This window comes from Mesoplodon bidens (assembly GCF_964165515.1).
Source record: "Mesoplodon bidens genome assembly, chromosome: 2".
Classification (NCBI taxonomy): Eukaryota; Metazoa; Chordata; class Mammalia; order Artiodactyla; family Ziphiidae; genus Mesoplodon; species Mesoplodon bidens.
Window position 1 is genome coordinate 107,041,595 of NC_138177.1, and position 16,637 is coordinate 107,058,231.

General features: G+C 43.8%; 1 protein-coding gene across 6 annotated transcripts in view; it reads right to left on the minus strand.

The window, feature by feature from the left end:
- Positions 1–10,867: 10,867 nt before the first annotated feature.
- Positions 10,868–16,637, minus strand: part of LRRC8D (leucine rich repeat containing 8 VRAC subunit D) — a 108,857-nt gene continuing 103,087 nt past the window's right edge. For all 6 annotated transcript variants that reach the window (XM_081225955.1, XM_081225951.1, XM_081225954.1 and 3 more), the window contains one exon: positions 10,868–13,797. In XM_081225955.1, coding sequence (XP_081082081.1) covers positions 11,222–13,795 — 2,574 coding nt within the window. In that variant the 5' untranslated portion in view covers positions 13,796–13,797 and the 3' untranslated portion in view covers positions 10,868–11,221. The remainder of the gene's footprint in view (positions 13,798–16,637) is intronic.

A 16,637-nucleotide genomic window follows, 5' to 3' on the forward strand; every position in this document is an offset into this window, starting at 1 on the left:
TTCTCTGAGGACCTGTCATGTTCTGTAACTGTCCTCCCGCTGATAATTGTACCCCTGTGGAATGGTGCCTGGCAAGAGATGGAGGCAAGGACAGGATGGGGCAAGAAGAGAAAACAAAGCCTGGAGTGAATTTTTCTTGAGAGGAATCAAGGACATCTGATTATCCCAGCACTTAGCATATGGCCCAGCTTATATAGGGTAGGAGCTAGATTATTTCTTGAAGAAAAGAATGAACAGGCCTGAGCAGTCACCCTAAATTATTCTGCACCCCACTCTTCCCATTCTCCCCTTCCCTTCTTTGTTGGTACAACTGAATTCTAAAGGGGATCTTTAAAACAAAGAGTGGGTGTAGTGGAGGGCTGATCTTTGACATACTAAAACAGTATTTAAGTCCTATATACCTCATGACTGTTTCTAGTTTTAAAAATGTAATAAATTGAGCTGAACCTTCACGTAAGGTTGAGATCTCATGGGTTCTCAGATAACCCTTTATATCAAATCGTTTATATCTAAGTGTGGATTGGGACTGGCAGTGTTAAAAGTGCAGTGGAACTACAGAATATAAAACAGATAGCTAGTGGGAAGCAGCCACATAGCACAGGGAGATCAGCTCAGTGCTTTGTGAACACCTAGAGGGGTGGGATAGGGAGTGTGGGAGGGAGATGCAAGAAGAAGGGGATATGGGTATATATGTATACATATAGCTGATTCACTTTGTTATATAGCAGAAACTAACACAACAATGTAAAGCAATTATACTCCAATAAAGATGTTAAAAAATAAATAAAATCTAAAAAATAAAAATAAAAGTGCAGTGGAAAGGTGGTATGAGTTCTGTTATCTTGCAAAAGCTCAATTAACTTTTTTTCTTCTTTGGTTGGCAAAGCAATAGATGAATAACCAAAGATGCTCAGTGCAAGCCTGGATGGCAAGTCCTTTTTATTTTATTTATTTATTTATTTATTTATTTTTTTGCAATATGCGGGCCTCTCACTGTTGTGGCCTCTCCCGTTGTGGAGCACAGTCTCCGGACGCGCAGGCTCAGTGGCCATGGCTCATGGGCCCAGCCACTCCGTGGCATATGGGATCTTCCCGGACCGGGGCACGAACCCGTGCCCCCGGAATCGGCAGGCGGACTCCCAACCACTGCGCCACCAGGGAAACCCAGCAAGTGCTTTTTAAATGAGTGTTCTGTTTAAAGTGTTAAGTGTGCTTTGCTATAACCAGCAGATGCATTTCCTAAACATTGTGTATAACCCTCTTTTTTTCTGAGTTCCAGAGGAGCTAACCCTGATGAACAGAAGGAAAGATTCTTTGTGTTTTTTGAGTGATCACCCCCTTAGCCATCAGGTACTAAAAATCGGGTATACACATATATATTGAAATGGGTTCTTTAAAGGAAGCAATGACCAACTATTTGTGATCAGAGAGATGACTTTCACCCTCTTGAATATATTAGAAAAGGCTGAATACTTTCAGCCCCAGTCTTAGGTACAAGTTTTAAGTTAACCAAAAAGAAATACAAAATACTGATCAGCTCAGTGAAAGGTAGCAGAATATGCCATCCCCAAATATGTCACTTTGGCCTAAGGATTATTTTGAGTTAAAGGAAGTTGAGAAGAAGCACATACAAGAAAAGCTCTCTGCCCATCCCTATTTGCCTAAAAGCAAGACCTACACCTGCAAAGGTTTCCTGTCTCTCCTCTCTACCAGCAAAGACAGAAGTTAATCACTGGAGACAACTCTAGACCCTTACCAGCTCAGAGATGGCACCAGAAGATCTACACAACAAACTTGGCTAAAACTAGCCCTTATTTACCATTAGTTTCCCCATATATTTGCCTTGCTACAATTTGCCACCCTTAGAAGCTCAAAGTCTTTTTCCTTTGTCTTGTCACCTGTCTAAAAATTTATTGTTCTTTTGTTAAAATGCTATATAAGCCCAGGTTCTAACCAGTCCTTTGAGTTACTCATCTCTGGGTGTATGCATGATGCACTTATTAATAAACTTCTGTTTGACTTTTTCTCTTGTTAATATCTTTTCTCAGTCTGATTTACAGGGCCTGGCCAATTAACCTAAGATAGGTAGAGGGAAAATAACTTTTTTTCCTTCCCTATACCAGCAACCAATTCCATATTCCCCGTACAACTAAAATAGTCAACATGCCTTATGAGGACCCAACAAATTAGCCCAAGACAGAGTTCCTTGCGGCTGTTTTTTGGAAATCTGTCTTCAGGCCTTTGGCCAGATGGGTCATTGGGTCTGACCCAAGTTTAGAGAACTACTTAGGAACATTCATAACCAACAAAAGAGGGTTCTTAATAATACAAAGTCTGGTTCCTCTGATTTGCTAAGCAAAACAAACAGATTAATAAATGTATGAAAAGCTGCTTGTGAGACGTTAAGTCCCCAGTGACTTGTCTTTGTTGGCTTTTGAAAGGAGGGAAAGGCACGATTAGTTCCTACTTGGGCAGTATCCATTTCCTGAGCTCTAGTATAATATTACATTAGAAAAGTTTTGTTTTCCAGAGTTTTTTTGCTTGTGGACAGATATTCCAAATATTTTAGAAACATTATTTATTTATTTATTTATTTATTTATTTATTTTTTGCGGTACGTGGGCCTCTCACCTCCGCGGCCTCTCCTGTTGCGGAGCACAGGCTCTGGATGCGCAGGCTCAGTGGCCATGGCTCACGGGCCCAGCCGCTCCACGGCACGTGGGATCTTCCCGGACCGGGGCACGAACCTGTGTCCCCTGCATCGGCAGGTGTACTCCCAACCACTGTGCCACCAGGGAAGCCCTTGAAACATTATTAATGAAAACCACTAAACCATATTAAGTACTCAACATGCTAGATGTTGGCCTAAGTGCTTCATGTGTGTTAACTCATTGATTCCACACAAAAAACTATGCTATGAGGTAAATACTATCATTAACCCCATCTCACAGATGAGGAAGCAAAAGCACACCCCACGTTAAGTAACTTGCCTGTGAGACAGTTCCAGTAGATTGAACCCTGGCCACCAGGCTGCAGCTTCTCCGTTCTGGTGACAAAGAGAAGGTACTTGAACTGTTGGCATGAGGCTCTGTTTATACACAGGAAATTAAGCCTGAGGCCAAGAAAATTAATTTAAATTCACACAATTAGGAAATTTTAGCAACTTAGAACGCAGTATGACTATGGTTAACTGACTCTGTAAGCTTCACCAAAGCAACTGCAACAGCTCTGATTCACTGCAGTTGAGCACACGTGTTATTTACTATGTCTTTAGCTCTGGCTGGTGGAAGAACTGAGGCCACACTTAGAATGTGTCATTGGGCTAATTTTATTCTGTAAGTAATATAAAAACTTTTTTTTTTTTTTTTTTTTTTTTTTTTTTTTTTGCGGTATGTGGGCCTCTCACTGCTGTGGCCTCTCCCGTTGCGGAGCACAGGCTCCGGACGCGCAGGCCCAGTGGCCATGGCTCACGGGCCCAGCCGCTCCGCGGCATATGGGATCCTCCCAGACCGGGGCACGAACCCGTATCCCCTGCATCGGCAGGCGGACTCTCAACCACTGCGCCACCAGGGAGGCCCAGAAAAACTTTTTACAATATTTTAAAACATCTCCACCTTTTCCCAGGCCCACAGACTTACTGCTCCAGCCGCAGACTTCCTTGGTCGCTACCGAATCGAAATTTAGTCCTGGTGCATCACGAGATTCTTCTGCTTGTATTGGTTGTCTGAGTTGTGTTAGCTCGTAAAAGCTCTACTCACTTTTTACACGGGTCAAAGATATAAAACTCACATAAGTGTTTTTCAAATGGCAGGTCATGTTTTGGTGAAAATTTTCTCCGCCAAACTGAGCTCACTTTAGGTAAGATATTAGAACAAATTTAAATGGATAAGGAAGGAAGGCCAAAAAAAAAAATCAAAATACAAATTTGGTGGGGTGTGTGTGTGGATTCAGGGGTACCAGCAGTGGGGCGGGGGGGGGGGTGTTATTAGTTTCCTTAACTATCTTCACTTTTTCTTTCTTCTAATCAGTTTCTTCCATGTAAAACTGGGTTCTTTCTCTCCACGGACCACAAAAATCTGATTCTTGTCCTAGCCCAGATGGTGGAGTACAGTGACCGTCAACAGAAGAAGAGATCCAGTAAAAATAAAGGTCAGGATGATGCAGGCACCAGGTGCCGCCTGGGTAGGTAACAGCTTGAGAATCTGTGTCTGAAATGCCAGGCTGGAAAGTCACATCTGCCCAGAGGATCCGGCAACTGTTACCGTGTTTTTGTGCACCCACCTCTCTGAACCTGCTGAATGTCACTCTCTACCACATTTACTATGCATCACATAGCTGAGACAGAGTTTCTCATTTCTGAGTAAATGACCATGAGTAAAGACGGTCATGCCTTGAACATTTAGTGATGGAAAATAATTCCATTACCTTGGGTGGACTGCCCTTTCACGACTGTCAGGCAGCCTAACAGAGGAAACAAGTCGTAACGCTAAGGGCAGATGCTGAGGCACATCAAAAACTTTTCCCTGGGCTTCCCTGGTGGCACAGCGGTTGAGAGTCCGCCTGCCGATGCAGGGGACGCGGGTTCGTGCCCCGGTCCGGGAAGATCCCACATGCCACAGAGCAACTAGGCCTGTGACCCATGGCTGCTGAGCCTGCGCGTCCGGAGCCTGTGCTCCACAACGGGAGAGGCCACAGCAGTGAGAGGCCCGCGTACCACAAAAAAAAAAAAAAAATTTCCCTAATACTAAAGAGCGGAGGAAAATCCTAGCTTGGGGGAGATTTATGTAACTGAATCTCAACACAAATTTCAAAACCTCTTTTGGAATTGCTGACAGAGCTCCAGACATCTGCTGTGTAGTTTGGTGGAAGAACAGAGCTCTGGTTTTAGGCCTGCCTGAGTTTTGTGACTAGTTTCTGCTACTTATGAGGTGGAAGCAGAGATAAGTTAGCCTCTCTGACTCAGTTTCTTGATCTCTTAAATGGGGATAATGCCTTTCTCTCAGCAGTCTTGTGAGGATTAAATGAGATCAGATATGCACACTGTCTGACTTAACAGTGTTCCTGTCACCTGCTAGCTAGGTGACCGTGGGCAGACTGCCTAACTTCACAGCTTCTTCATCTCTAAAATGGGGATAATTCATACCTCCCAGGTCTGCTGTGACAAGTAAGTCAGAGTAAGTTGTGTTCATCTAGCATTGAATCCAATCCACTTCCTAATGTCTTCTTCCACCTTCAGAAATGGAAACTTGAAACACATAATCTCCTAAAGAACAGTAGTTACATAGAATTGATGTGAGGAAGGTGTAGGCCTGATTATGCCTCTGCTACTTCTTAGGCAGAGATGAAAATGCTATCTTCAACTTTTCCTGCCAACCGTAATGATAAATTAATAGCAAACTGTATTTAGGCACCGTTCATCTCTAGGGAGCTCTAGGCACAGCGGTGACATAATCTTCACAACATCCTGAGGAAGAGGAGATGAGTGATTTAATCACCATCTTCAAGAAGACAGAGGGTTATCATCTGGCTGGTGACCAGTTGTTTCCACCACAACCAAAGCCAGATAAAGAGCCAGCAGGCCCAAGTTGCAGGAAAGATCTGAGTTAAACCCTTCGAGATATATCTTAAAGAGATTTCTATTCAGGCAGCATTTCATTTCAAAGTACTGAATTATGTGGCTACTATTTATAGTTTTCCAGTGGCTTAACACCTGGGTGATTCCTTTGGGCAGGTCTTCCCCTGAAACTACTCTAGCCAATTTTCATGGTAGGCTATTTGGCAGTTTCCCAGGGACATTCAGAAAAGGCTCTGAGCAGGTTATCCCATGGTTGAGTGAGCTTCAAGCAGCTAACCCAGACTCAGCCTGAAGGTTAAAAAATGGAACGGGTTTGATTAGCTACCTGAGCCTGTGAAGGGTGTCCATGGGCTGAGCACGAGTGCCTATGTCATTAGAGTAGCTGTAGGACCTTCAAAACCTCAGACCCCTGGGAGAATGATATATAATTAATTATAATCATAAGCAATAGACTATCACCCTTCTTTCCTGTGGTTGCTATGGTGAACAAATGGTATGGTTGCCAGCAAGAGCAACTGGGGGGCATGGAAGTTGGTATAAACCAGAAGCACTAGCAAAACCTCAACTCCTCCCCAACTAGGGTCTGGCAAGAGGCTGATGGGAGAGGCAGAACCCAACAGTGGTAGAAACATTGGTCACCAGCACTATCCTCTTCCCAGGTCCTGATGATGGCCAGCTGACTCGTTCTCGATAGGTGTGTTATTTCGGATAACGCTTCTCAAATTTTTACATGCCTGTAAATCACCTGGATATCATCTTGTTAACATACACATTTTGATTCAATAGGTCTTTAGGTCATGCTGCATGTGTCAGAGCCCTCTATCCACAGAGGCTTAGACAAGACAGATTTTTTTCCTTCTTTATGTAGCCCTGCTCCTTGAAGTTGCAGGGCCCAGGCTTCTTCTGCCCTTTTGCTAGGCCACGCCGGGTTTGTTGTCCTGGTCTGTACAGTCTTCATTGCACTCGTTTCTATATCTGCAGTTTAACCAGCAGGCTTGGGGAAGGGAAGGGCATGCCCTTCTCCTTAAGGGCCTGATCGAGAAACTGCACGTTCCTTGTTCCACTTTTTTTTTTTTTGCGTCATGCGGGCTTCTCACTGTTGTGGCCTCTCCCGTTGCGGAGCACAGGCTCCGGACGCGCAGGTTCAGCGGCCATGGCTCACGGGCCCAGCTGCTCCGCGGCATGTGGGATCCTCCCAGACCGGGGCACGAACCCGTGTCCCCTGCATCAGCAGGCGGACTCTCAACCACTGCGCCACCAGGGAGGCCCTTGTTCCACTTTTTTGGCTAGAATTTAGTCACTTGGCCACATCTAGCTTCAAGTAAGGTTGGGAAATATTTTATTTTATATACATTTTATTCTATGTTCACAGGTGTCCACTGAAAATTCCATGACCACGGAAGGAGAGAATGCATATTAGGGAAGGCTAACAGTCTCCGTCACAGTTGGGGATAAAACTAATGACAGCAGAATGTTACTGAGTACTTACTCTCTGCCAGGAACAGTCCCTTAAATCATTCAATCTTCACAAAAAATGCCTTTGGTAGGCATTATTATTATTCCCGTTTACAGATAAAGAAACTGAGGCTTAGGGCTTCCCTGGTGGCGCAGTGGTTGAGAGTCCGCCTGCCGATGCAGGGGACACGGGTTCGTGCCCCTATCCCAGAAGATCCCACATGCCGCGGAGCGGCTGGGCCCGCGAGCCATGGCCGCGGAGCCTGTGTGTCCGGAGCCTGTGCTCCGCAACGGGAGAGGCCGCGGCAGTGAGAGGCCCGCGTACAGCAAAAAAAAAAAAAAAAAAAAAAAAGAAACTGAGGCTTAGAGAGGTTAAGTCGCTTGCTATGGTCGTACAGCTGAGGCTGAGGCGGCATTCAAATCCAGATACTCACAAATCTTGGGAGCAAACAAAGAGCTGATTACAGAGACAGCAAGCAGGACAGGGGCAGTTACTAGCAAAGGGGTCCTGCAGCAGTGGGAGGGTGCTGGGTCATGAGTCAGAGATCCAAGTAAAAACATCTTACTCATTTCCACGAGCAAGTTGTGGCTTACTAGGGGCAATTTATACATTGTATTTCCAGAGGCAGAAGGAGGAAGACAGCACAGCTATTCTTCTTTGGAGTTGTAAGACTTGTGAATTAAGGGGCTTATTCCCCTGATGTTGGTGGCATGGGCATGACCTTCTCCCCAGGGGCGAGGGCTTGTGGCCTGCTGGTTTTCTGCCTCCTCCCCTGCAGCAGACACCACTCTGAATACCTGGTACACTTGTCCCAGAAGAGCCACAGCTGGCCAGGGCCAGACGGGGCCACTGCTTTGTGTCACAGTCACCAGTTAGAGGACATTTGAAAACTGTTTTCCAGGCTTTTTTTTCCCCTTCTTTTCATGAAAGGGGCTTTTTGTTAGTACTGCCTTTGTTTAGGGATGATAAAGGGACCATTTTATTGGAATGAATTACTGACTCAAGTGCTGCCAGAGGTCTCAGCGAGAGGAAAGCCCTCTGGCTTCACTTCAGCAGGTGAAAGGAAACAACCAATGGGCGTTGGTCTCAAGGGCACTTTGGAGTTTGCTCCATCAGCAACTTTGAGTATAGTTGCTGGCTGAAGTCGAGTCCAGGGGAGGCAGTCAGAGACAGTACTAGCGATAATATTAATAAAATATAACACCTTTTCCTTTGCATATGAAAAATGTCAAACGATCAGGAGGACTGTTGTCCAGGACTTAGAGAATGATGTCTTTCTACCCACTACTAAATGCTAAATCTCCACTACTAAGATGGGGTCCCAGTAACAATCTCAGCTCATCTTTCTGAACCCCTGAAAAAGCCAATCCTCTCTGCAGAGTCAACTGAATGTCGGTGAAAAAAAGGCAAACAGCTGAAAACAAGCCAGATTCTCTAAGACTCTGTGGAATTCACATAGACATGAAACATTTAAAGATACTTTAAAATAATTTTCTTCAAATGGTGCTCCAGGGACTTTAGAAAAAGATATGAAAATACTAGTAAGCCAAACTTGTACATTTTAACTTGTTTCCCCCATGTCTAGAGCGTGCGGTGCCAACATAAATTTGTGAAGACATATGGGTTGACAGTATATTTGGGCCCATAATCTCATCTGCTGTTTTATTGAGACTCCAAGACCCAGTATATTTAAAGTCTGCTAGATGAATCAGCATTTCTTAGGAAGCCTCTTTTAAAATATGGCTATTTGCAAACAGTGGCAAGGAATGCGGCATTTAAATCAACTGACCGTGAACTCTTCAGAGTTCAAGGAAATCATTAAGGGCTAATAAAATCAATAGAAGTTTGGGTAAGAGCAAAGATACCCCTTGATATTATCTGAAGGCATGTAATACCAATCAGCTAGCTCTAAGTGACTGAACCCCAAGTACTGATGAGGAAACAGGTGCCTAACAGCAGCTGCCAGTGGTCAGGCTGTGGGAAGGTCAGACTGGCTCCTACAGGCCTCTCCTCTGACAAGCAAGGTGAGTTGTGGGTAGGCTGCCACTTGTGCCCTTCAAAAACAACAGGCACTTGTCTTAAGAGAGGAAGGCAAGTTTCCCAGTCCATAAAGCAAGGATCGTAAGATCTGGCCTGTTTATCTTACAAGCAAGACAGTGTGGCATCCTTCTAAAGACACTGTACCAATTTCTGGTGGTGGCATTACCACGCAGGGAGAACAGTGCCCTTCGTGGCTGGTGGTAAGGAAATGTCCTGGAGTGTTTACAGGCAGAGTTTCTAAGTGCAAAGCTTCCCCGAAGCTCCTCTTTAACCAAATGTGCCCCGTCCCAGCCGTTATTCATGCACAGATTCTGTATACCTTCTGTATTACAACTGTAATCAATCATTTGTATTATTTGCCTAATTGATATGATCTCCCACACTTTGTTATAAACCTCCATGTAGCCAGGGGCTGTGACTTATTCCAACAGTTAATCCCCAGTTCCTTGAACTTGCAAGGCACAAAGTAGGTACATAATCAATACCAGCGAATATATCAGTGAATGCTGAGAGAAATGGAAGATGTGTATCTCGGAGAGAACGTGCTTATACCAAAAATCCGCCACTGTCCTCCGATTTTCTAAACTTGGGCTTTTATAAGCTAGTCTTCTACCTCAAGTCTTTTAGGAGGAGAGGGAGTGGCCAGGATGCTGGGGCTGGGGTCAGCTGCTAACTCAGCCACAGTGGCTGCAGCCTTTCCTATTAGCGATACTACTTCTCGAGGTATTTAGAAGCTCTATGGCAAGCAAAGATCACCACCGCTTCCAACAGGCCAGTAGCCCGAGATCAATTTTGGGGAGGAAAAGCAAGAATGTTGAGTCCATCCTTTCACATTCTCTGCAAAATCCTTCAAGCCACGCTAAGGTGTGACAAGAGACTATCCACTGTTTCACTAAGTGAGTCCAGTCTTATATGGAGAGGACACTACTTTGTTACCCAGAGTGCCAGACAGTTCTCTTCTCTTGAAAAAACACTCCCATAGAATGGCCTATGAAATACCTGTCAACCAATACCCACACAGGTGGCAGGGAATATTTTGATTTTCTGAGATGGGTTTAGCCACTTTGTAAGTTAGATAACGAAGGAAAAACTATCATCCAAAAAGTATATTCTGCCAGCATTTCCCCGGACATGACTCCTCCTAGCTGCAGACAAACACAGGAAGTACAGCCTGTCACTAAAATGAATAGAGATATAGTCAGTTTTCCAACTCAATGAACTACAACTCCTATTTTTTCCCCCACAACAGTGGAAAGGGCAAGTAATTTAATGATACTTGCTTTGAATTTGTGTTATCTTCCAAATGGTGATATACTGGAAGGATGTTAGTCATCAAGCCATTAAAATTTTTATTTTGCCTGTAATTAATTTTAAAATAACATTTTCTATTTATTGGCAGCTCTATGGTAGTGACAGAAAAATGTATCATATAACCAGAACTCCAGACTATGGAAAAACAGCTATGAGTAAGGAGAGCATTCTTTTATTTTTTCTTGTTATTTATTCTTAGAAAACAAACAAACAAACAAAACTCCCTCAATGATCTACACACTTTTACTGCAGTCCAGGCCTTTAAGAGTGTAAAATCTATAAAATGGGATTCTCAGAAGCGTAGCACCAGTTAAATATTATAAGAAGTGCTTATTTGAGGTGCTTGAAATTAAAACACAAAAGAAATCAGTATTTCAGCAAATCTAAATTTACAAGATTGGACCTGATGTGCCTTCAGAGGTCTGAGTTAAAGCACTATTGCACCAATTAAGCAAAGTAAATCAAGACACCTCAAAAAAAGGTGGTATAGTAAGAAAATGTCAATTTAATCATTTACTTTAGCAGGCAAGCAATTTGTAAACATTCAGTAGCGGCAGCATCCAAGTTACAAACAATTTAAAAAGAAACCAAGATTAGTGATTATAATTTTTCCTTCCCTTTCCCCAAAAGAAAAAAAAAGATTTGGAGGTGAATGACTTAACACACTACAAACGTTGAACATTCAGTTATGTCTTCTATCAGCCTTCTATGCATCCTCTCTGTTGTATTTTTAAAGGTGTATCTACTCCTAAAATGCATTATCTTGCAATAACTGGTACATGAGCACTTGCAATCTAGGAAGTTGTTCCTGCACACGGATGTGCACAAATGACCTCAGTTTAAATCCCATTTGCAAAGGGAATATTTATGTCTTGATTCAATGCTTCTTTGACTTCGAGCGGCAGGGTGTCAAAAAGGTGATCTTCCACAACAAGCCCGCTTTTCTTGAGCAGGCGACACTGGCCCAGCTGGGCTGGGAGGCGGTCCAAGCAGTTCCCTTTCAGCTCCAGCTGGGTGAGCTGGGTGAGCTGTCCGATCTTCTCTGGGAGGGAGGTGATGCAGTTCTGCCCCAGATTCAAAGTCCTCAACTTAATGCATTTAAACAACTGTTTTGGTAGAACGTCCACTTTGTTCCCCGTGATATGCAAATGCTGCAGGTTCTGAAGTAATCCTATTTCTATTGGGATCATGGAAATGTTGTTGTAGCTTACATCTAAGCATCTGAGTTTCTGTAAACTAAACACTGCCACAGGTAGGGATTCGAGCTTGTTGTTAGAGAAATAAAGTGACTCCAAGTTTTTGACGTGGGTGATGGAGGGCGGAATGGTAACGATTTTATTATGCCATAATTTTAAACAAGTCAGTCGCTTTAAATGCTGGAAACTGATGATTTCTTCAATTGTGCGTATGTTATTCGACTTTAAGTCTAGTTCCTGCAAATTAGAGAGGCTGAAAATAGCATGTGGAATTCTCTCTAGCTCACAGTTCTGGAGTTCGAGCTCAGCGACATTCATCATCTTCTTAAGGCTGTTCAGTACCAAGAGTTTGGTGCCGTCATTATGAACGACTAACCTGGTGAGATGTGGAGCCACATCTGTAATGTTGGAGGGGACTTTGGTCAGATTGCTCTTCACGTGGAGAATCTTAAGGTGCCGCAACTCCCGGAGAGATTCAAGTCCTATCATCTTATTGTTTTCAGAATTCAAGTTGCCTATCAAGTACAGCTCGCGAAGGTTTTTGAGCAGATACACCCAGGCAGGTATTTCTGCCACGTCAGTGAACTTCACGTGAAGGCATCTCAAGTGGTCACGGAGAAAGCTAAAAGCAGTCTGTTCCACTTTTGCAGGGCAGTGGCAGAGGTGAAGCTCTTGGAGATTAGTCATCTGAGAAATCTTAGCAGGAATTTTAGCTTCTGGAATCAGCTCGAGTTTTAGCACATCCAGGTCTGTGAGGTCGAAGACAGCATCGGGCACACCTGAGAGCATAAACAGATGGAGCTCCTGCTTGTCCTGGGCGTTGCGTGACACGTGCTGCCTCAGTTTTTCAAATGTCCACTCGTGGTTCAAACTAATTTCCCTCAGTTTATTTTCACTGACTTCTGACAAGAACACCCCGAAACGCTTGGAATACAGCTGGTCGTACTGGTCTACCATGTGTAGGAGGAACGCAAAATCATTTTTGACATCTGGAATGTCACTGAAACTGCTCTCTTCTCTGACTTTTTCAAAAGAATATTCCTTCAAAGGTATCCTGAATAACCAGAAGAGAGTGTAGAGGCAGATAAAACCATAAACACAAATAATGGATATGTAACTGATGAGCAACTTTTTCAGCATGTATGCCATGTTGTGGGTGCACTCAAACACCTCGTAACCAGTCAGGTGCTCGACTTTGGGCTTGCAGACGTGTTCAAAGCTGATCGCATTGACAAAGTTTGCAGTGTAGCAGAGAATAAAAATGAACTTGGCTGTTTTGATAACGGTTTGGACCACATAGAGTTTATAGATCAAGTCACTATCTTCCACATGAGCACGGAACTTCCTCACTTTCTCAAACAGGGCTTTGGCCTGTTCCCCGTCCTTTTTGTCCAGGATGGTCATGCTGGGGACTTCAATCACAGGCTTTTCAGCTGAAAATTTGAGGCCAGTTTTGCTGATCATTGGGGTGCTGGCGCTGGGGCTCCCTTCATCACTGCTGGTAGATACGTGCTTTGGTAGAGTCTGGGCACCTGTTATTCTCTGCTTGTTTTCCTCCGAGTCTTCGCATGCTGTCTCAGACAATGCTTTAGTAGTCCAAGGAGATTCAAAGCACTTTCCTAATATTGAAACGAAATGTTCTACTTTTGAGCATGTTTTGGGATATTTGAACCAAAAGTTGCTACTGACCATGAGAATAATAGTATGTATAAGAGCAAGGTACGGAAAGTACTTAGAATACCATGGAAGGGCCAGATGGTAACACATCTGATTAATAAATACATATTGCTGAAAATCCAAGTTTGTTTTTCGGCCTGTTGGGTCTGTCTTCTCTTTCTTTGCCTCCTGATTTGGAACCGTGGAATCTGTGTGAGGATATGTGGCTCTGAGAGGTATGTCAGGTGTCACAGCAGATGCGCCAAAGGAAATCTCATTTGTCATCAGCCCATCTTGGACTTGGTCTGTGGCTGACTCCATCTTCGGGATGGTGGTAACGTCGGCACTTCCTGGCGGTGTGTGTGCCTTTGAATTTACAGGAGATGGCAGTACTGGCAAGCAGACCACCTGATCTTTGGTAAGTTGCATGGTTCCTGCAAAGATGGCTACCATCAACATAACGACAGCCAGGTAATCCATAAACACGTCCCACCATGGTTTCAGGATTCGGTAAGTTGGTTGAATGTCATTAAGTGAAGCAACTTCCGCAAGGGTAAACATTCCTAGAAAACAGGTAAACAAAAGACATTATGACACAGATGCAAGTGAAAACATTAAATGAGAAAATACTTTCTTTTTCTAGTTTCTTCTTCCAGTTTCTCCAACCAGCCATTCTCCCTTGTATCCTGCTCCTCCTATGCATCGTTTACTCTACCTGGAATACTTCCTCCTCATCCCTGCATGAGGCTATCAGGTTTCTGTTGCCTTTCCCAGGAAGCCCTCCCTGATCCCTAGTCTGGGTGAGATGCTTCTCTGATGTGCTCCCACAGGACTCTGTACCTCTATCCATCACAGCCCTCATCACACTGGCAGAACCAACTGTTCACTTGTCTGATCCCCCACAAGATTATAAGTTCCATGGGGACAGGGATCATGTCCATTTTCCTTACTGCTATACAGTCAATGCCTGAAACACAGCTGATGCTCAATCAATGAAACACTGTACAGGTTCTTGATCATCACCTTTATCACCATCATCATCATCAACATCAAAATTCCTCAAGAACATTTATTCACGGTCTATATATTATATTGGGCAGAAGAGCATTTTATTAAACTTAATTGCCACCAAAAGCAACCTGGACCCAAGCAAGAATAAAAACTCTAAGCCAGTCCTCAACGTAAAAAGTTAAAGGACCACACAGCAAAGAATCTGTGGGATTCTTGTAACCAGTGACACTTTGCAGCTGCCATAGTGTCAATGGTAGTTTTCAAGCACATTGTACCTGGGACAGGTTTTGATCCCAGGAGAGAGAAGAGGAGGCTGATTACTTTCCTAGAGGAGGAAGAAAACGTAAAAAAGGCGGGGGACAGAGGACACAGCAGTAGAGTACTGTAATGTCACACTGACCCTGAATGGTCACCAGCTCGGCCCAGCACATCCCTTAAAGGGCGATAACACCCGAACAACCAACACCAGCACGCAACGACTCCAGCCTCAGATGGCTTTTCTCTTCCAGCACGCAGTCCACGCTGCCACTCCCCAACAAGGGTTTTGGGCCCCTGCCGTTTCCTCCAGCCCATTTCCTTTTTTTTCTTTCTGTTGAACTCTGATGTATTCTTCAAGTCCCAGTTCAAGCACTACCTCTTTCTCAGGCTCCTATCACACTGTCTAAAAAGAATCTATTTCCAGTGTTAGTCTCTTCAACTAGCTCTTGAGCTCCTCCTGGGTAGAGACTATGTCTTATTCACCTTCGTATCTACCATGCCCTATTCTCTCCCCTTTGGAACAGAGAACGCATTGAGTAATGATGATGATGATGATGATGATGATAGCAGCTATCATTTGTCATCTTCCCTCCATATACCAAGCACCGTATCAGGAGCTTTGCATCTGATACAATCCCCTGCTTTTGTACACAGCACATTCCTGAAAATGAATGTATTAAAGTTGAGGTTTGGGGGCTGAGGGAATGGTTCTATTTCCAAAATTCTACACAATCTTATAATATCCACCAGAACTCCTAAAATTAAAAAGACAGGTAATACCAAGGATGTGAGGATGTGGAGCAATTAGAACACTTAAACACTGCTGCTGGGAGTGTGAATTCATATAACTGTGTTGGGAAATTTTTGCTTTAATATCTACCAAAACTGAATATATGCAAACTCTATTGCCCAGCAGTCCCACTGTAACTATATACCCATGAGAAATACATATGCTCATCAAAAGACATGAACAAGAACATTCACAGCAGCACTCTTTGCAACAGCCCCAAAATGGAAGCTATCCAAATGCCCATTAGCACTAGAAAGGAAAAATGAAATGTGGTATATTTACAAAGTGGAACATCAGGCAGCAACAAGAATGAATGGTCTGGTTACAAGGGCATATTCAGTTCATAAAATGTGATCTGTACACTTAAGGCTATGTGCCTTTTTCGTATGCATGCTTCAACTTCAATATGGAGTTTCAAAAAGAAATGGTCAAAGAAGCTGTAGCAGAAACAGCTGCCCTAGGAATGTGCTGGGACATGAGACTGAGGCTTTGCCTCACCCCTGTCCCAAGGCACACCCAGGCTGGCTGGGATCAAAGGACAGGCGAACCCGTAACCTTCTCCGGCAGCCTCCCCTTGCTGTCCATCTTCCCGGCTTGAGAGAAAGGGCCTGCTCTCCCTGGGGTACAATCTGCCACAGAAAAGAGGGCGCAGGGGTATGAATATACAATGTACAAAAGCTCTGGCTGGTAATAGTTGAACGTATACAGACAGAACACAAGTGGAACACTGCCTGAATTCCATCTAACCTTCACAACATTACTCTAAGTTGCCAAAGTGTTATTACCTCCCCTTGACAAGTAAAGAAATAGGCTCACAGGAGTTAAGTGGTGGAAGTCAAATGATTAGTGGTGGAGTCTGGATTTAAAACCTCATTTAAGGCCAAACGACCTGTTCTTTCTACCAAATTCTATCATCTCTTTTCTTTACTTCTCATGTTTGCAGTGCTTTACAGTTTGCAAGCTACTTTTCCATAAAATATCTCAATTGATTCTCACAATAACCCAGTGAACTAGGCATTACTATTGCCCAAGGACATGAGGAAACCTGAGGCACAAAAATCTTAAATGACCTTCCCGAGCCAATTAAGTGGCAGAGCTAACAGAATCTTTCATCATCAAACCTCTTTCTCTATCACGCTGTCATCCAATGACTGAGTTGTTGGCTAAGGCTTGGCTGTTGAAGGAAAGACCTTCTCACTGTTGTCCTTGGCTTTGAAGAGACAGAGGAGTGAAATTATGTAATCATCACCTTCCCTAAAACAACCTTTTATGACACTGACTCAGAATTCAAGAAAACCATAAGTCAGGCACCATGGAGGAGAAGATAGAAATAGCCCGTCAAGG